We start from the raw sequence: 21,371 nt of genomic DNA, 5'->3' as shown, positions 1-21,371 counted from the left end.
GAGCTTACATATGCATTGAAGAAATAAGTCAGATCATCTTCGGATAGCAATCTTTCTGTTAATTTGACGCTGCTTATTAGATAAGGGTATATCTTGAAAATGGGGGTAGCACAAAACTCAGGGGTTACGGCACAAAACTTTGGCATAGAAAAAACTTTCCATTTTTAAAGTAGGGGGAGCTGGGGACATGGACCCCAGCATATTTGATAGTAGCATATTTTGAAAAAAGGGGTAACACAAAACTTGGAGTTCGCGGCAGACAACTTTGGTATGGAAACAACTTTCAGTTTCTAAAATGCGTGTTTCCAGACCCAATGCTGGTTTTGCACAAAACTCGGTTGCCTTCTGCACCGGAGTCAAATCATGTGGGACGCATTGATCCAACTTGTAGTGCTTTCCAAGTTGATAGATTTGCTGTCGAATGGTTTCTCCACTCACACTGAATTATAGTCCCAGTTCCTCACATGTCTGGCCACTGTTCGCCTCAATTGCTGCCTGAAGATCTTCATTTTGAACATATGTTGGTCTTCCGGCACGTGGTGCATCTTCGAGTGTTAAACCACCTGCACTGTCCGTGTAGTCACGATACCCTCACCGAAGGCCTGACATATCTTCCGCCCCGCTTCAGCGGCGTTTGACCCCAGTTTGAACTCGTACAACATACACACCCTTATGACGCTCTGTAGAGGTCCCATGTTCACTCTGTCCTTACGCAAGTTCATGGTGTAACTGAACTGCCAGAATCAGGTAGTATGTTGGATATACCCACGCCAACAACTGACCTTCGCCTTATCTCCATTCGTATTCGACTCACGGTGTGAGGGGCAATGGAACACAGACCTCCATAAAAGGCGACAGTACTATCTTGGTTACCTTTTTATAAGCAAAAAAGTAACTTTCTGCATTCTCCTTATAAATTCCCTCTCAAGAACTACTAGCTGTGCCACTAAATTGGGTTAAATATATATGAGTATTTTGTAAAGCTCGACATGTAGGGTAGAATACTATATATATATTTTCAAATGTTTTATTTAAGAGAGGTAGGATTCTTTCGTTTGAACAACGTCCTTATCTCGAATGCTGCAGTTGAATAGACAGATCGTTGCTATTAGATAGATCTTCGGTGCTTCTTTATTTTCTGTTCTCGTGGAAGAAAACTCTGGCGGAAGTTGGTGAATCAGGACTTTAGAAAGAGGAAGAGAAAAAGAGGTAAACAGTGAGAGGTCATTTGGTGGCTTAAGGACTTTGATTTGGATTCGAACAAATCAATGAAAGGAGAGACCGAAAGATTCGTGATCAGCAGAGAAATGAAGCCATCCGTAAATTACTTGGAGTGAATGGTGACTTAAATGAGATCATGAATTCTTTTTACGTCTTCGTCACACAAGAGGAGCCAAGAATCCTTTTGCTTTATTGTCCTTTTCTTAGAAGGAAGGAAGGAACATTTTCTTTGTGTCTTTATTATGAATTATCTCCCAATTGTTTGTAATTTCTGCGAAAATAAAGGGAGAAGTTTTCTGAAATTGGCATTTACAATTTTCTAAGAGGGAAATGTAAACACAAGTGTCGAGAAGGGTACTTTTATTTTTTATAGGTAAGTGATAAGTGCATATACCCTTACTCTTGTATCCTGAGTTCGATTCCTGGTGGGACATAGAAATTTCTTCTTTGAAGGAATATCATGAGGTAGTTAGAGATCTCTTTCAATTAGATGGTGTCTAACTTAGAGTCAAAATCATCAGACAGTTTCAGAGCTTCTTTATTTAAAACATAGCTAATTTTGAATCAACATCATTATCTAATTGTGAACCAACATCTTGAGGTAGTTACAGAGAGCTTCTTCAATTAAGGTATACCTAACTTTGAACCAGCAGCATGAGGCAGTTACAAAGCTTCTTCAATTCAGAAATACCTAACTCTGAACCATCATTCTGAGGTACCCAACATTGTGTCAACATCATGAGGTATTTAGAGAGTTTCTTCAATTAAGAAGGATCAACTTTGAATCAATATTGTAAGGTGGTCAAAGAGTTTCTTTAACTTTCAATTAAGATCATTAGATATTTAAGAAGTTTCTTCAGCTACGAGACGCCGAATTTTTAACCATCATCGTGCGATAAAGAGCTTCTTCAATTAAGAGATACCTAACTTTGAACCAGTAGCATGAGGTAGTTAGAGGACCTCTTCAATTAAGAAGTATCTAAATGTCAACCAACATCATGAGGTAGAGAGTTTCTTCAATTAAGAAGGATCAACTTTGAACCAATATTATAAGGTGGTAAAATAATTTCTTTAACTTTCAATTAAGATCATTAAATAGTTAAGAAGTTTCTTCAGTTACGAGATGCCTAATTTTGAACCATCACTGACCATATATATGTGTCAATGTCCTTAATATAACTTCGTGAATGGTTTCATACCTTCGATTATTCTTTGGGTAAGGTTATTTATCTCTCTTTCTTACGTGCATAGACTATAATTATATTTCGTATAGCTATATAAATTTAAGAGAAAATACATGTGTGTCATGCATGGAAGTCCTACCACCTCGAACCTAATCAACAATTTGAATTTCTTTCATTTAAAAAATCGTTGATATCCCCAGTGAGGTGGTACATCTTCATATTGCAAGATGACGTATATCTAAAGTGCATCGAGTTTCGGTACAAGATACTTTGTGAGATTAAAGTAGACATAAGCAATTACTCTCTTATCTGGAAAGAAATATGATCTAATAACTTTATTGTACAAAATGTCTACATTAATCCTTTGACCTGTAGCTTTTTTCTTTCATTTGCTGCAGAGTTAATTCAACGGTGCTGCAGCACGCCAGATGAAATTTCCCAGATTGTGATACAACCTTACCGGCCTGTTTATCCCCAACAGTGTAATGAGGAAGTGTAGAAGATGCAGACCCGTCCACCCATTGCTCGTGGTCGGCCGGAATTTTAATTGTTAATCCAGACGACAGACTTCTGTGTATCGATGTATGTCATTAGCCCATGGAAAATGTTGCGTTGTTGATGACGATGATGTGAAATCAGTAGGGAGAAATCTTGTTGGTCTAGTACTGTGCGATTTCATTGCACTCAAAGTACGTTACATGGTCATTGTAGAAATTTGTTCTACTTTCCCACTATTGTACAAGGGACTCAGATATTGTTCATTGTTACTGAGATGTCCTTCGTGATACCCTCTCACGTGACCGGCTCGTCTATCGAACCAGCTACACGTGGCCGGCTAATATGTACTTTTCTGCTGAATGTCTGGCCATAGCTTACTCAGTCTTCGTACGCCCTTGATACGGGAACACCTAGCCATTGTGTCTGTCTCAGAAATACAGGCATCACACGTCCGGGTTCAAACTACGTATCAAATCCACGATCAAATGCGCTGTCACCATGTTTACTTACGACCGATAACTGTTGTGCAACAGAGAGAAAACTACATTATCTGCAAACCAGTTGTGATGCAGACTCTGGTGATAGATAATATGTCCTTTCCCACATAAAGCCATGTGTTACGTGTTTCAAAGTCAAAGATCATAGAAATTATTTCGTAGATGCTTCCAAATTTTGAAATTATCATGTTTATATTTATATATAAAAAATAATCATTAGTATAAACGGTGGTCAATTCAAAAGCATATTTCTTTTCGTTTTGTAGTTTCCTATAATTCTAAAAATAATGTTTGTCCATACAGTATAAATAATAATGATTAAAATAACCTCTCTTTTGTTAATTACTGTATATCACCATACAGACCTACATTATCACCATTTTTAGGTGAAGTATGTTACTAACAGTTGTTTGATTTTATCTAATTTATAGTGAGCAAATTTATCTTATGGAATTATTATGCTTTTTATTCAGTTTTGCTTTCAGCGTATACTTATTTTTTTAAAAGCATGTACTAATATTTTGTAATTAAAGTTAATAATGACTTTTCCTTCTATATGTGTTTTGTGTTGGATTGCAATTGAATGCTATTCATTTAATTTTCTTAATATGTAATGCATTTTTGTTTCTAATATATATTATCTTTGTAATTAATTCTTACAACTTTATTTATATACTCTACTTTGATGTTACTTTTTAGTTTATTATTTTGTTATGCTTCTTTGTTACTTTTTCTTATTTTGCTTCTATTGTGTTTGTTTATTTTCTTTTGCTTTTTAGAATAACAAATCGCCTTCATCGACGTATCATTATTCATCACCGGAATCCCAAAATGCTGCTCTCCTGGCACAAATGAGGAAGAAGAACATGGAACTCGCTGTTCCAAAAGTCAGCTACTCATCACCCACATCCCCTGCGGGTGTAAAGGTACATACAATCAAAGAAACAAAGAGAGGGTGTGATTATATCAATATTTAACCCATTGGCATATAGTGAGTCAATTGGCAGCCCAGCAACTGAATTTTCAAGATCAACTTATGCATGGTCATCTACCAGGCGACCGAGGTTCCAGGTTTGATTTATGCACAGTCACCTACCAGAAAACAGAACTTACAGGGTTGATTTATGCACAATCGCCTACCAGGTGACCGAGCTTACAGGGTTGATTTATGCGCAATGACCCACCTGGCGGCCAAAATAAGTTTATGAATAGTAGTCTTCCAGGCGGGCTGTGACATTCTAGAAGTTTCTTATTAAGTTAATTATTATGGAAAAGAGATTCCGTGACATATGTAGTAGCGTTTTGTAGCTACAGAAACTATCGAAGGAAGTAAAGAACAAGAATTTTAGGAATCATCAAAAAAACTGGATCAAAAGATTGCGATCTTGGCCAATAATTAGTTTTTGAATCAGGGCCCACAAAATTTTTGAACAATCCCTAAATCGAGTTTTCGTATTTTTTACAGAGTAAGGACACCATACTGAGTTAAGTGATAAGTTTGAATTGGGCTACTAGTTCTCCAGATATAAGAAAACTTTTGATTGAAATATATTGAATCTTTTTGATTATATATAGTGGCAGATCCAGGATATGATCAAGGGAGGGGCTAAACAATAATTTGCCGTTTTATCCAGTGTAAAGCAGAATTGAAGCCCATTTTATCCAGTGTAAACCAGGAGCGTCAAGGGGTTGAATCCGCCCTTGTATATATATATATATATATATATAAAATGATCCAATATATTTCAATCAAAAATTTTCTTATAGGCTTTATATCTGGAGAACTAGTAGACAAATTCAAACTATCACTTAACTCAGTATGGTGTCCTTACGTCCTTACTCTGTAAAAAATACGATAACTCGATTTACGGGTTGTTTAAATATTTTGTGGTCCCTGATATATATATATATATATATATATCGATGTTTGCTGCGCCTAAATATATTATGCCAATGGGGTAAATTGTCGGATTTTTGTGTATATTTTATTATTATTATTATTATTATTATTATTATTATTATTATTATTATTATTATTATTATTATTATTATTATTATTATTATTATTATTATTATTAATTGTTTATCACCTAATACAATGTTAGATGTATTTCGCTTATTATTACTCTTCAGATTTCCTATTCACTTTTTTTTTAACAGCCACTACTCCACTGAAAGGTTTGTTGCTGTATTCTTACATTTTCTACTTTAGCCTGAAGCTTTTTAAAAAGTATTTTTGATTATAAGTCACATTTCTGTATATCTTACAACTGACATAAAATTAAAAAAAAAAAAAAGATTGCATAATAATAATAGAAAATTAATGAGTAAACTCCTCCATTTGTTAATGAAAAATACATTAATGAAACATGAATTACATTTATTAGTAGCATTACGATTACGAAAACATTTCTGTACAAAATGTGAACAGGTAATCTTTTACCTTTAAAATGATTTTTTCCTGTAGTATAGGTTTAAAATATAAACCTATTTTAAACAAATGTCAAATTTTCGTTATACACATTCACTAATGTTATTGCTGAGCAAATTATAACTCTCTCTTCGATGCGCTGTATGTTCGTATTTTCTATGCTAGTATGGAAATAGTTCATGTAGGTGATTTAAATTTGAGATTTTAGTATTAAAATTTATAAATCGCTTAGTACGCCGGTAAGTTGTTTCGGATTTTTTTTCTTAGGATGGATAATGTCTCATTGTACAGTTGTTAGTGAAATATGGATATTTTTTTTTTCTTTTTGAAAAAATTGTCGAAACAAATACTCACATCCAGTAATAAACCAAAAGTTCTACATTTTTCTGAGTGAAATTGATAATAACATACTTTGGGTTTGGTAATGAAGTATTTATTTATGAAATACTAGCAGCGTTCACCCCGCTTCGCTGCGGTCACCCCGGAACGCAATAAACTTTGTTACTTAGATAATTTTTACTTTTTCGCTTTCAAGTGATATGATAAAAACCATAGAAGATTGCAGTAAATGTTAACATTATATCGCCTGTCATTTATGTTAACCCGCCCCGCTTCGCTGCGGTCACCCCGGAACGCAATAAACTTTGTTACTTAGATAATTTTTACTTTTTCGCTTTCAAATTGCAGTAAATGTTAACATTATAGCGCCTGTCATTTATGTTAACCCGCCGAGTGACACGGTCATGCGGGTTGCATATAAATACGTTTATTTTTATACCTATGATGAACTAACAAAGGATTTGTACGTTATGGACACTTGAATGGTCAATTATCTCAAGACACTGGTAATTAAAAATTAAAGTGATATGATAAAAACCATCTAGGGTCCAAATCCTAATAACCCCCCAAAAATGAAAGAAATTGGTTCAGCCGTATTAGCGTGATGAGCTAACAAAGGATTTGTGCGTTCTCTTTTATATAATAGATAAGCGATATTCTTGTAACTATTTTTGAGGAATTGTCCAAAGTAAATACATCTTACCAATATACTTCCCTTTTATTTTTTTTCAAGGTGGGGAAATTGATCGTACACAGTATATCGTACACAGTAAAACAACAACAACAAAAGCTGTATTAATTCAGCACAATGGCTTGTGTTACCCCAGTTACTGGTATATTAAAGTTTGGCAAATGCTTTGTGCTATTTTAACTCCATAGGATTTTGGATTAAATTCTTGAAAATGGTAGTGCTTGAATAAACTACCTGACATGGGGGCTTATTCCGCATCAGTCTTCGCAAAAATTGTGAAACGTAACGCAACGCAAAACTTGCAGAAATCAATTATAACTGGTTTGCCTAATATTGCAAAGGGAAACGCAGATTTTGCGTTGCGTTGACACAAACTGTTGTGGAATTTGTTTTATGGTCTTGAGGAGTTTTCTATATTGTTACACGGAAAACAAGTGGCAGCATTTCTGTTAATGTGAATTTTGTTCGAAAATTCATACGATCACAACTATTTACATAAAAGATTACAGTCAATATAATAAGTTGTTCGTTACTTCATATAAATATCAAATATAGCACGGGGAGTTTTGCTCATATCTAAAAGTAAAAACTAATACGAATTGCCAATGTCGGTTACTTAGATATTTGTGGCTTCCCCTTCAATATAGTTGTATCTATCTAATACTCAGGATTGTGTTGCGTTTGGTACGCCATTGTTTGTCTGATCGCTGATGAATAATAGAGTTGTCAATGTTAATACTTTTATATCATGTGTTCAGCATAGTAACTGGGATATTACTAACAACGCAAGGTAACAATGAAAGAACACCGTGACGCTGTTCCTATTTACACGTTTCTTCGTTCATCCGTCTAGTTCTTGACCACTGTCACGGGTTTATTTTTACACTGTGTGCCGAAATGGTAACATCGGATTTGTGTTAACCGTAACACCGAGCCTGTGTTACCCGTATCACCTGACCATTGGTGTTGAAATAAGCTGTGAGTAATCTAAATTTGCGTAACCTGTCATTAAGGGACACTTCTCATTTGCGGACATTATCATGTCTCATCAGTGTCCCTTATTGAAAGGTTTCACTGTATTAAATCCATATTTCTGGCAGGAGTGTTTATTACAACTATTTTGAGTCACTTGGACTTAACCTTATGCTCATGCCCTCAACCCGACATCATGCTCACTCAGCCTTTACATTCCCATCATTTCGACCTCATGCTCACATTATCATTACGCTCACAACATCACTTGGATATACTCACACTCACAATATCATTTCCACATTGCGCTCTCCTGATCTCACACTCACATCATCTCGACATAACGCTCACTCAATCTCACTCACATCACAATTTGAAACTTTCACACACACACACACAACTTCACGTTCACTTCGTGAAATTGAGTGAGGTCAAGTCAGCTTGAATTCTCGGGTCGTAAACTCCAGCCTTATGAGTTCCATCACCTATTCCCGTAGATATAAAATGCTATTTGTTTTAAATTCCTGATCTATCATCTTTCGTTTGTACAATAATGTAATCAATTTCGTTCTGTGCTTCTAGAATAACCTTGTTGCCGTCTTTGTTCCACATTAACTAGTAATTGAATCAACTCTAGACTCAAAATAATTACTGTGTTCTTTTTACTCGATCTTGGTCCGACATTCTGTTTCCGGATTATGACCCTTTATCTTATCGCTACTCCCAATTTTCGGCGGTTACTCCCAGCTCCGAAATGACGCTTTTATGCACTGTTGTTAATATTTGTCATGTTTTTGTGTGAGAATTCATTTGCCAAAGTTTTTCGAACACCCTGTGTATAGTTTAGACTAGCGTTTTCCCAATTTTTCTGACGTTGCGGACCGCTTGCAATGAGTTAATTCTCCGTGGCCCCCATGAAATCGAAAGTGATTTTTCAACTCCAAACTATGTGAATTCAATGGCCAAACTTCAAGTAGTGCATTTATATAAATACTGGTTGCAATAGAGAAGAACAATGATAGATTCTGTTCCTTGGACGCTTAATCCATATCAAGAAGCCATTACTTTCACTATATGCGGATTAACATTAAAACCGGAAGTCGTTATTGGCGTCTTTCACTTCTAGCTGCAATAAAAATAATAAAATCAGAGATGAAACATATTCTTATCCTGACGACTCCATATCAAAAATTTGCTTGTCGCTATTTTCAGTTTATCCATTATACGATCAGTGTTGTATTCGAATAAACGTAAGGAATGGCTGCACTGTGGCTCAGTGGTAGAGCGTTTATCTCTGGTGTGTGTGTGGTTCTTGGTTCGATCATCGGCCACGTAAGTTTGTGATGGATAACATCGCACCCCGTGGGTTTTCTCGGAGTACTCCCGTTTCCTTCCACATTATCATTCCACCAATTCCTCCTTCATTCACTGACTATTTCTTGGGGTGCTGAATCTGTGTCAATAACAGTTTTTTTTATATCCCTTATCGCATTTAACCTATTTAAATCGGAAGTATTGGTGAATTCCTACCACTTCCGGTTTTGATAAGAGTATTGCAGGTGATGATGATATGTTCTCTGGAGAAGCTGAATCGATTACAAATTAAAAAAATATTTCTCTCTCCCTCTGTCTCTCTCTCTCTCTCTCTCTCTGTTACTGTTTGTTCTATAGCGATGAATCTTGAAACCGGAAACAGTTGATTTCTACCACTTTGGGTTTAAAAAGGAGAAAAAAATGAAATAAAATCTTTGAGTTTTACGTCCCACGTTATGCCGGTTAGGCTAAAGGAAACGGTAATAACGAGTAATGAATGAAAGTTCACAAAGTTCACTTGGCGGAGGCTGGGATCGAACCCGGGACCCCAAAGATTTCAATAGGGGATCAGCGAAGGAATCAGAGGAGGTGGAATTTATTGCTTTCGACTCAAAATTGTTTGCAAGAAACTGCTTCGCGATATCATTTACCGTGTTTGCTCTATGGAAATCAATATTGGAACCGGAACTACTTGTAAATTTCAGTCACTTCCAGTTTTAGTAGATTGTTGGGTATGGTAATGATTATGTTTCCTTGAGACGCTGAAACGATTACGAAAGATTGCTTGTTGGTTCTGTTACCATTTTGTTCTACCGCGAAAAATATTAAAATCGGAAATGGCCAATTTTAACCATTTCCGGTTTGAATAACAGATTAGCAGAAGAGATGGATCTATTGTTGGGACGTTTAATCGATTGCAAAAAACCGCTTCTTGGTATTTCTTATCGTGAATGCTCAACCTGTCAACAGAGGAACAGATGGACGCAGTGGCGCCCAAAGATAACTTTCTAGGGGGGAGGCCCATCTCCATGGTTGCTATATTATGTGTGGTATTTCTGGTATTTAATATACGTGGTTTGCTATATTATGTATACAGTATCATGAGCGAGGAGGCGGGCCCCACCTACCCTTCCCTTCGGGCGCCCATGGATGGACGAACATGTCATTCTAGAAGATTTTCGACACTTAAATGCATAGCATGGTTTGGAAGTCTAAAAAATGAAATGACAAATTACAATTTTACAAAATTAAATGTGTCATTTATAAAATACAATACTGCTATAAATGGAGGTATTCGAAAAAATAGATCATACCACTTTTAAGGCCTGAAAAAGAAGACAGCTGGTAATCCTACCTTAAGTCGTCTTTGTCGGGCTATGCTGAACACCCTTATTAGTCTTGCCTAGCCAATCATTTGCCATGGGAAATAACCAATAAACAGGTAATAACGCAGCTTTCAACAAAATACCCAGAAAAGGCAAATTGTTACTCCTTGTTTTTGAGAAAGTACTTTGTAACATTAAATTTGAGAATGATAAATAAGAGGAAAGGATAAAAAAAAAAAAAAAACTTATTTTATTTTTTTAAGAAATGAAATTTTGAACTTTGTTGTCAACTTAAATCTGCAGCTACAATTGAAGGGAAATTAAGGACAGCAAATAAGAACTCACATAAAGGCATAAAGTTTCTACTGATATGTTAAAATAGGTCGAGCCTCTTTGACATGCTGATTGGGCTGATTCATTACGTACACAGCGTGTAAATAATGACTCGTTTCTATACATACGCATGTTTTTCCCGAACCTTTTCATATATATGTGTGCGCGTTCGTATGTACGTACACATTGCCTGCCTATCACTTTTAGTTACAAACATAGTGGGCTACTCTTTTTTTACCGTACGATGGTCTCTAAAAAACCAGCAACGCAAAGATCAACAAACAAACGAAAAGCTATTAAATTCTTTGTGGAAATTTCACTTTTGATGAGCTAGAAGCAGTTACAACGGGAACATGGAATGACAGCTTTTGAATACATACGCTGCGATCCAGAGGAGGAGAGCACAAAGCCGTAACTTCCCTTCCTGCAAAAAGAAATAGAGATAGGCAGAGGACTAGAACAACACTGACACCTATTTGAGAAACTTTAAAGCTTTATATATAACTCTATCCATCACGACTCTGGAACTCACTAAAGAAATAATAAACACTTCTGACCAGAGTATATACACTTGTTTATTAAAAACTAAATTACAGTGTAACGGTTTCGACAACTTAACGTTGTCTTCATCAGACACTAACGGCAGACTAATAAACAGGTAATAACGTACCGCGTACCGGTATCTTTAAACAAAATATCCAGAAAAGGCGAACTGTTACTCCTTGTTTTTGAGAAAGCACTTTGTAACAGATTAAATTTCAGAATGATAAATAAGAGGAAAGGATTTTTTTTAAAACTTATTTTATTTCTTTTAAGAAATGAAATTTTGAACTTTGTTGTCAACATAAGTCTGCAGTTAGTGTCTGATGAAGACAACGTTAAGTTGTCGAAACCGTTACACTGTAATTTAGTTTTCAATAAACAAGTGTATATACTCTGGTCAGAAGTGTTTATTATAGCTATATATAAATAAACAATATCAAGTTGAAATACATGGTACATATTCAGGGACGTCTAAGATGTCCTCAATATCCTCCCTTGTTACGTTCTTCGGCGAACATACTAACTTGTCAACACTCTGATTCTTCCAACTGACAAACCATTCAAGAGTTTGAAGCATAAAGAATGAGCTATATTACTGCGAACGCACTACGGTGGTTCTTCTCCCAAACTGAAGGACTCGTCCTATTTCGCCTACTACTGACAAAGGAGTAAATAGAGATCGATCAATCAATTAATTCTGTCTGGAGTTATGAGTACCATTTAGCTCCCCCTCCCCTCCAAAAAAAAAACACTATAGCGTTAAATGCACAGTTTTGATACAAGTACCGTACTTGATCTCCATTAGAATTGATCTTGATCATGATCTAGAATTATTTTGATCTCTAATGTGTAACTAACTCTATGGCCTGTAGAACCCGGAGGTTGTTCTATCCTTAGCCAACTGGATCCAGTTTTTACTTTGTGTTCCTCAATCTGTGGTCCGCGGGGCGTCAAGAAGCCGCGATACACTGAAAGGAAGTCCGCGTGACATTTTATTTTCATTAAACTTTAATTTATCATATTTCCCACACCCAGGATATTTGTACTGAACATTACATAGGTTTCAACTATCATAATTGAGAATAATAGAATATCAAAAGATAATAGAAGAAATACCAAAACTACCAACCTAGGCTGAAATACGCATCATCCATCACATTAGGTGAATGCTGAATTCCGAATATTCTCTTTTTCTGGATTACAAACAGCTGCTTCAGCTTCAGTGCCATCTAAGCATAATGCAAATGCAGATAAAGATAATTACCAGAAATGTTCTCTTTTTGGAAATTACAGACGACTGCTTCCGCTTTTGTGCCATTTGAGCTTAATAATGGCGATGAAGATAATTGCAAGAAGTGTTCTTCTCGTTTTGCAAATTACAGACAACTACTTCAGCTTCAGTTCCGTCTGAGCTTCTGCTTCAGCTTGATTGCAGTCTGAGTATAATAATGCGGATGAAGATAATTGCCAGATTTAAAAAAAAAAAAATTACAGACAACTACTTCAGGTTCAATGTCATCTAAGCTTAATAATGCAGATGAAATGATTGCCGGATTTTATTTTGTATTTTTGATAGGCTGGTGAGACAAACTTGAACAAATTTACACATAGAAGTAACAGAAAATATTTTAAACTGATTCTAATATGAACTCGTCTATCTATTCGAGAGTTTACGGGTTAAAATTATGAGAATGATAATAATACACAACAAAAATATTTAAATGAAAGGTCATGAAATATTACAGATATAAATTCCAGTTGAAAATACACAATAGATGTTGGCCTAAAAGAATACGTTAATATTTCCACAATAGGTATGGTAAGAGTTTAATTATTATAACAGTCACGGGGTTCGATCCCTGTGATGGGTAAATTGTTAATAACGGATTTTTTTTCGTCAGGCTTTTATTGTCCAAAGAAGGTCACTGGGCGTAAAGAAACTGTAGTAACTAACTGACTGTAGGAACACCTTTTTGTGTATTTCAAGCTAACAACTAGTCACGGGATCAAACCCCGTGACTGTTATGTATGTCTTTCCGAACAAGGACGTGCGGGGATCGAATCCCGTGACTGATTAAGTTTTCTTGCTATGCCATTTAGAGGTTTCTCAAGTAATATGTAGGTATATATTTTTGAAATCTCAAAATGTCCTCTTGTTTGAAAAAAAAAAGTCTGCCATGTGTTAACCCTAATTTAAGGAGAGATTAAAGAAGTGTTGATAATCAATAGATCGCACCATGTGCTCATTATTTTTACAATGTGTTTTGTTGGAAGTCATAATAATCAAAATAATTCAATGAAATTCAAGAGATGAATATTCTATCTTTGTCCATGGGACCATATTTCTAAAAAGTAAAAAAATTAATTGCTCTTAACCATAAAGGAAACAAAGTATCCAAAAATCGCACGATTATGCTGATTATTTATTCAATTTTTTATTTTTTATTTTTGGAATAAGCTTGGAATATTTATTACTTTAAATATTCTCTAATTATTTATTCAACTTTTTTGGACAAGTTCTGAATATTTATCACTTTAAATGTTCTGTGATTATTTATTCAACTTTTTTGGGCAGCCCTGAATATTTATCACTTTGAATTTCTCTGATTATTTACTCAACATTTTCTTGGAGAAGTTTTGAATATTTACCACTTTGAATATTCTCTGATCCTTTGAATAATCTCTGGTTATTTTATTCAACTTTTTTTTGAACAAGCTTTGAATATATATTACTTTGTATATTCTCTGATTATTTATTCAACTTTTTTTGGACAAGTTTTGAATAGTTATCACTTTGAATATTCTCTGATCCTTTGAATAATCTCTAATTATTATATTCAACTTTTTTTTTGAACAAGCTTTGAATATATATTACTTTGAATATTCTCTGATTATTTATTCAACTTTTTCTGGACAAGTTTTGAATATTTATCACTTTGAATATTCTCTGATTATTTATTCAACTTTTTTTGGACAAGCTTTGAAAGTTTGATTGTTTATATATATATATATAGTCTTTCTCTGCAAAATACATTGGAAAAATCAGGAGGCACGCGCTCCTATCTATTGGTGTAGCCGATGTTTTATACGTACCATAATTGCTGGATCAATTAGTATTACAGCCGTAAAAAAAAAAAAAAAAAAAAGCTAGAAAATATTCATTCTCGATTAGCTGTTGTAAGTAGGTGTCAATAACTGATAATCTTGTGAACAAGTTTTATTCCGCGATTATGTTCCTGAAACTTCAATGGATAAAGAATGGCAAACAAATGAAGCTATTTTTCTACATCAAATGCCACACATTTTTAACTGAGACACAGTCCAGACAAAAAGTAAATCGATATTCATTCTCTCCCATTAGATAAATGTTTCCACTTGTTCAGCATTGTCATAAATGCATGAATGTTTTTTTTTTCTATTGGGTGGCACAATGGTAGAGTGCTCACTATTCGTGCGAAAGATCCCTGGTTGGTTAAAAGACTTTTTTATCTTATGATGGAAATTGTTTCCGTCAATTTTCTGTGCGTTCTCCTTCTTTTCCATTCTACCAATTATTTTTTATCACGAATCAGTTACGTTTTTAATCTAAAGAGAGGGCCACAGTGGCTCAATGGTAGAGCGTTCAACTCTGGTGCATGGGGTCCTTGGTTCGATGCCAGCACGCGCTAAATGAAGTTTGTGGTAGACAAACAACATTTTTTGGAAGGGGTTTTCTCGGGGTTCTCTCGTTTCCTTCCACTTTCTCCATTCCACCATTTCATTCATTTTTCATCATCACTGTCTCCTTTAGCCTAGCCGACAACCATGAAACGTAAAACTTAAAGATTTCATTTCATTTAATTTAATATAAAGAGTATACCCTTAGGGCGTTAAACTAAATAGGCTACTTTCTTTTATTTCATTACGTTTCTCCTTCAAAAATCTTGTATTTTAATCCGCAAGTTGGATACCGTTAAACAAATATATAATTCGCCTCTTCTAAAAGTTTATTAAAACATTTATGCCATTTCAGTTGGTAATGAGTCTGAAAGGAAGTGATTTCGGATCTACATTCCAATATATAGCCTTATATTCTTATTTGAAGCATTACCTTCAACCTTGATAATATTTCGTTAATATTTTACGGTATGTATTTTGATACTTTTGACTTTACATTGTTTTGATTATTTAACATTTGTTTCACACTAAATTTATGAATATTTGGGTTTAAAATTTATTTTTACATGACATAAATACATACGTAGTAGATACCTAAATGATAATTTTATTTTTTTTCTCTTTACAGTCTCCGCTACCGCGGGGGTACCCGCCCCCCTCCAGCAGTATGTTCGACGATGACCCGGGTATTATGTCCGAAGTGGAAACGTCATCGACGGGGTTCCGAAGAGGTGGGAAGCAGCGCAGTTCCCTCCCTGTGGTCCGCACGCCATCCAAGACACTGGAGCGGCCGCTCGGTAAGCACCGTGCCGCAGGCGACCAGAGGGCCCCCCACACGCCTTGCGGTAGGAGACCCACCATTTCTTCTTCACAACTCTCGCTTCAGCTCTCGCTCACCCACAACCAATGGCCGGGGTTTTCTGTAACACCCTGTAGAGTTGCTTACCATGGAATATGCAGCAGCAGATAGTTTTTTTATTTTTGTTTTTTTTAGTCATTTTTAAAGGATAAAAACTATGAGATAAGTTTTTTTTGTGGTTGATATGAGGAACTGTTATTGGTATTTTTCAAACGATGAAAGCTTCTTTTCTGATTTTTGTCCGTAAGTGTACAAGTTTTTTTTAAAAAAAACTATATTTTTTAGCAGAAGTGGCAAATAGATATGCCAACTTGCATATATAAAGGTGTCTTCCTAATTTTGTTTCATAACAAACAGGAATATTGGCCAGCTCGTTCGCAATTAGTGAGTGCAAAATTTGATTTTTTTAAAACCAGTATTTCGCTCCGAACTGGTGGACATTATCAGAAGTTATAGGCTGCAGAAAGTATGTAAGTTTAGCTAAGCAAAAAATAGTTTGCATGGGCATCAGTATTAAAATTTTATAGTTAAAATATTGCATTGATATGTGAATATATTTTAGTTCAGTTTATTTTCCTTGTAACTGCCACCCAACTTAGTAGACATATTCTACTTTATCTGTAACTTGTGATAATGTCTCTATTGTTAGGAGAAGTACTAAATTCTCTTTGTTCCTCTAAAATCAGATCTTTTAAAACTTCTGTTGAATGCGTTTCAAGCTTATTGGTGTTTTCGGAAATTTTTAGAGCTCTAAATGTATAGTTCGTTTCTTTCAACTGAAGTGCAGATCATATATAAAGGATGTCGCCTTCTACATGTTGTGGCTCGTGCCATAAATAAGTCATCATCCGAGAGGTCGTGTGGAAAACACCTCCGATAACTAAATGGCCAACCAGAACCTTCATTTCAAACAGCTGACAGTCGCTTGTCAACTTCATATGGAGTCTTAGTTGCCATAGTTCCAAATGCTGTTCTTTAAGTTAGTGCTTGATTCCCTGTTCGCAAGATCAGCTTCCCTCTTCTTACATTGCCTGACATCTGTTCCATATTAGCCATACACAGGGGGTGTTAAGCAAATATGGTCAAAAGAGGGTTGGAGGGATGAGGGGATGCTGTTGTAAAATTCAGCATAGGAACTTGAAAGAAATTTGCTGAACTGCACTTCTGTTGTGTAAACGCACTATACTGGGTTCTGTTATTATTATGGTGATTATTATTAATTTTAAAAATATAATAATAGGCACGTTAAAAACGGTTGTGAAGAGGAAATCACAGCTGCACAGCATTCCTGTTTATTGTGACAAAATCAGGAAAACAAGCAACATATAAATTAATGGAATATGTATCTTTAGAAAGATATCACAAACTCACAATATTGATAATACATTATTTGTTTTGAAATACGTTAATATTTTACTATATATTATTGCAAAATATAAATTTATATCGCTGACGTAAGTACGATAGGAAAAAATCACAAATTTCTCTCAAAATTCACCCCTGTGTTGTGTTGTGAACTATAGAATTACGTATGTGTCAGCTGTAATCGTCACCATTTTCTCCACAAAGTATGGCAATTTTCACGACCTAGTTTTAAAGTAAGAACTTAGAAGGGTGTTCTCGCACACTTTATTTTTCTTTTTGTTTTTCTTTCTTCAATTTGTTCTAGAATTTCAACCTTATATTTGTGAACAAAGCTAACGACTCCAATCAAAATATAAAATTCGGTAATCAACAGCGCAAAGAATTTTGAGGCCTTTACATTAATTTTGCATCTCGAGTGCACTGTAAAAAGACACGTCAGAAAAGATTTTCTTTAACAATAAGACAATTTTGCTTTATGCAAATTGGAAATTCTGATCAAATGCTTAAAATTTAGAAAATAATATAAAATATTTCCATAATTATTGATAGTTTTTGCTTCCAAAACATGCTTTTAAGGGGATAAGTAGTTTGAACAGAATTTTGAATACGAACTACCTTTTTTGTAATTTCATCGCCTTCCTATCTTTACCTTTAGTACACATTATTACAACCTTCTTATATTTTCTTTTGGTGGAGAATAAATTTCAAATTTTCAATATATTCATACTATCAATATTACGTACACAATGAAATTGTAGCATTTTGAAACTATTGAATTTATTTAAAAAATCATTAAAATTACCCTTCAGATGACGAAGATTGTGTCCATCATGGATTGAATTTATTGAAAAATTCATTAAAATTACCCTTCAGATAATGAAGATTGTGTCCATCATGGATTGAATTTATTGAAAAATTCATTAAAATTATCCTTGAGATAATGAAGATTGTGTCCATCATGGATTGAATTTATTGAAAAATTCATTAAAATTATCCTTCAGATAATGAAGATTGCGTCCATCATGGATTGAATTTATTGAAAAATTAATTAAAATTACCCTTCAGATAATGAAGATTATGTCCATCATAGATTGAATTTATTGAAAAATTCATTAAAATTACCCTTCAGATAATGAAGATTGTGCCATCATGGATTGAATTTATTGAAAAATCCATTAAAATTACCCTTCAGATAATGAAGATTGTGTCCATCATGGAATGAATTTATTGAAAAATTCATTAAAATTATCCTTCAGATAATGAAGATTGTCTCCATCATGGATTGAATTTATTAAAAAATTCATTAAAATTATCCTTCAGATAATGAAGATTATGTCCATCATGGATTGAATTTATTGAAAAATTCATTAAAATTATCTTTCAGATAATGAAGATTATGTCCATCATGGATTGAATTTATTGAATAATTCATTAAAATTACCCTTCAGATAATGAAGATTGTGTCCATCATGGATTGAATTTATCGAAAAAGATTCATTAAAATTACCCTTCAGATAATGGAGATTGTGTCCATCATGGATTGAATTTATTGAAAAACTCATTAAAATTACCTTTTTCAGATAACGAAGTTGTGTCTTTCTAATCGCTCTTTAAGTGATTATGGTAATTCGAAATCCACAAAATTACATTAGAAATAATTATATTCACACTAAATTAGAGTATAATTATATTCATTCTTCGTACTGGTAAAGTAACTATACATAACAAATTTTTAGTCATCATTTTGTAATCTTTTTACCATATGTTCCAAATAATTATAACCACATATTTATATTTTATCCGGTTTAATGAACGAACTCGAAAAAGTAATAAAGTTTTGTCCTGAATACTATTGTAAGTACCAATATACTTTTTTTTTCTTCGTAATACAAGAAGCGAAGTACGTGCTGAATGCAGCACATATATCTCCAATATTTGAGCTGTCCAAAAGTTAGTGACTTCAGATAAGCCATTCTATTTTTTAGTAGTTTTTTGAAAATAACTTGGACATTTTTTTAAAAAAATAATGCCGTATTGAATACAACTATATTGAATATATTTAACTTGTTCCTATTTACTTTCTCAGTTCTAGATTAGGATGTCGTTTTGATTAAACAAAATAATTAGATATGCAAATGCTGTAGATTGTAGATCAAATTCGTATCTAAAAATATGTATCTTCCAGAGATATTACCATAAGCAAGAAACGATTTTTATTTTAAACGCATGTTTGAAATTATTATGATTCTTCGCAGTTCTCAAAATTACGTGAGAAATAATATACTACCATATAATTACATTCATCCATGCTAGCATTTATAACAAATTGAGTGTCTCGAAATGCATTTATGTTTATTTGCAATTTAAAATTAAATTATCGAAAAGTATGGGACAAAAATAAACGACCAAAAGCGCCATTAAAACTAATGACGATTTTGGTTGTTTATTTGTGCCCTGTGCTTTACGTATATGAACATCTATAACTAAGAGTAACATTGGAAATTATTTAAGTCCATTAAATTCCCTTTAGTTATGGGATAGTTTTTCTTGGCAAGTTTTTCGAGTCATACTACAACTAATTGTACATATTTGTCTTTTATCTGGTTTAACAGTAGCAAAAGCTATTTGTGAAGATAGCTGCAGTTGTTTCATAATTTTGAAAGATTTTCTTTTAAATATGTACTTTTCCGTGTGTCTATGAAACTGATAACAGTAATTTAATAATTAATCTTTATCTATATATATAAAAGAGAACGTACAAATCCTTTGTTAGCTCATCACGCTAATACGGCTGAACCAATTTCTTTCATTTTTGGGGGGTTATTAAGATTTGGACCCTAGATGGTTTTTATCATATCACTTTAATTTTCAATTACCAGTGTCTTGAGATAATTGACCATTCAAGTGTCCATAACGTAGAAATCCTTTGTTAGCTCATCATAGGTAAATCTAACCGTATTTATATGCAACCCACATGACCGTGTCACTCGGCGGGTTAACATAAATGACAGGCGATATAATGTTAACATTTACTGCAATCTTCTATGGTTTTTATCATATCACTTGAAAGCGAAAAAGTAAAAATTATCTAAGTAACAAAGTTTATTGCGTTCCGGGGTGACCCCAGCGAAGCGGGGTGAACGCTGCTAGTTATTAATGTATCTCAAAAAATGTTAAGTTCTACGCTATAATTACAGAATTTAATGAACTTATATACTGTAATTTCTAATGTTATTATACGATATAAATGTTCATGTTCATATATGCATAATTCAATTTTAAGTTATGAATAACCATAATTTCATTTCCAAACACTCGAATTATCCTTTACGGCACATAATTGATTTAGTTTGTTGGAATTTGTTCTTTCTTTCAATTTCTACATCAAAATGAAAGACAGGTTGAAATATTGACTGTATTAATTGACTATATCAAAGATATGGTAACTTGATATTTAATGGAAGGAAGTCGTGCTTTTTGTATTAGATTCATTTTTAATGTGAATAATAATTACTTTCCTCACACCCATACAAAAAAAAAAAACTTATTTGAAGAAAACTGAAATAATCGTGTTCTCAAAGAATTTTATTGTAGGAACTGTATTTTTTGAAGTCTTTCGGGGAATGTTCAACACCTTAATACCCCAATTTAGGTACATAATGCAAGTTTCAGTATGATCTCTACAGCTCATAACTGTATTACGGCTATTATTTTTGTGGTATTCACTGTTCTTTCACAAGTAACTGTAGCAACATGGACTGTACCGAATTGATTTCTTTCACCTTATAGTAGTGAATTAGGGCTAACTAAACCTTTTAATTCGATTATAGAAATGAGATATTATTCTTCTGTATGGTTTAATAATAATAATAATAAAACAATAAGCTGAAAGGTTAAAACATGGTATGCATTTATATTTTTTATGAAAAAATATCACAGGCAAGTGTATCTTTCATCTAGATTACCATTTTTAATGTTGAAGGATATAATAAAACGTAGCGAGAGTTTTCCGATATACATTTACCTTTATTCTGCTTTTACATCTTTTCTAATAGAAACTCTTACGAAATTTGTAAATAATAAATGGTTTTCCAATATCGTATCTTAAAAATACCAATAAGGGTTTTTAGTATTTTAACTGC

At 33.9% G+C, this 21,371-nt stretch overlaps 1 protein-coding gene across 25 annotated transcripts in view; it reads left to right on the top strand.

Moving 5' to 3' along the window:
- LOC145668871 (coiled-coil domain-containing protein AGAP005037-like) overlaps positions 1 to 21,371 on the top strand; it is a 1,021,830-nt gene that overhangs the window by 682,402 nt on the left and 318,057 nt on the right. For 20 of the 25 annotated variants that reach the window (XM_081737111.1, XM_081737106.1, XM_081737110.1 and 17 more), the window contains 2 exons: positions 4,180 to 4,326; positions 15,634 to 15,850. In XM_081737111.1, coding sequence (XP_081593237.1) covers positions 4,180 to 4,326; positions 15,634 to 15,850 — 364 coding nt within the window. The remainder of the gene's footprint in view (positions 1 to 4,179; positions 4,327 to 15,633; positions 15,851 to 21,371) is intronic. The other 5 variants (XM_081737121.1, XM_081737129.1, XM_081737120.1 and 2 more) reach the window with 2 other exon arrangements.

This window comes from Thermobia domestica, chromosome 13 (genome assembly GCF_964235325.1).
Source record: "Thermobia domestica chromosome 13, izTheDome1.hap1.1, whole genome shotgun sequence".
NCBI classification, from domain to species: Eukaryota; Metazoa; Arthropoda; class Insecta; order Zygentoma; family Lepismatidae; genus Thermobia; species Thermobia domestica.
Note: the sequence above shows the minus strand (reverse complement) of the source record. Positions and strands in the feature narration are given on the sequence as shown.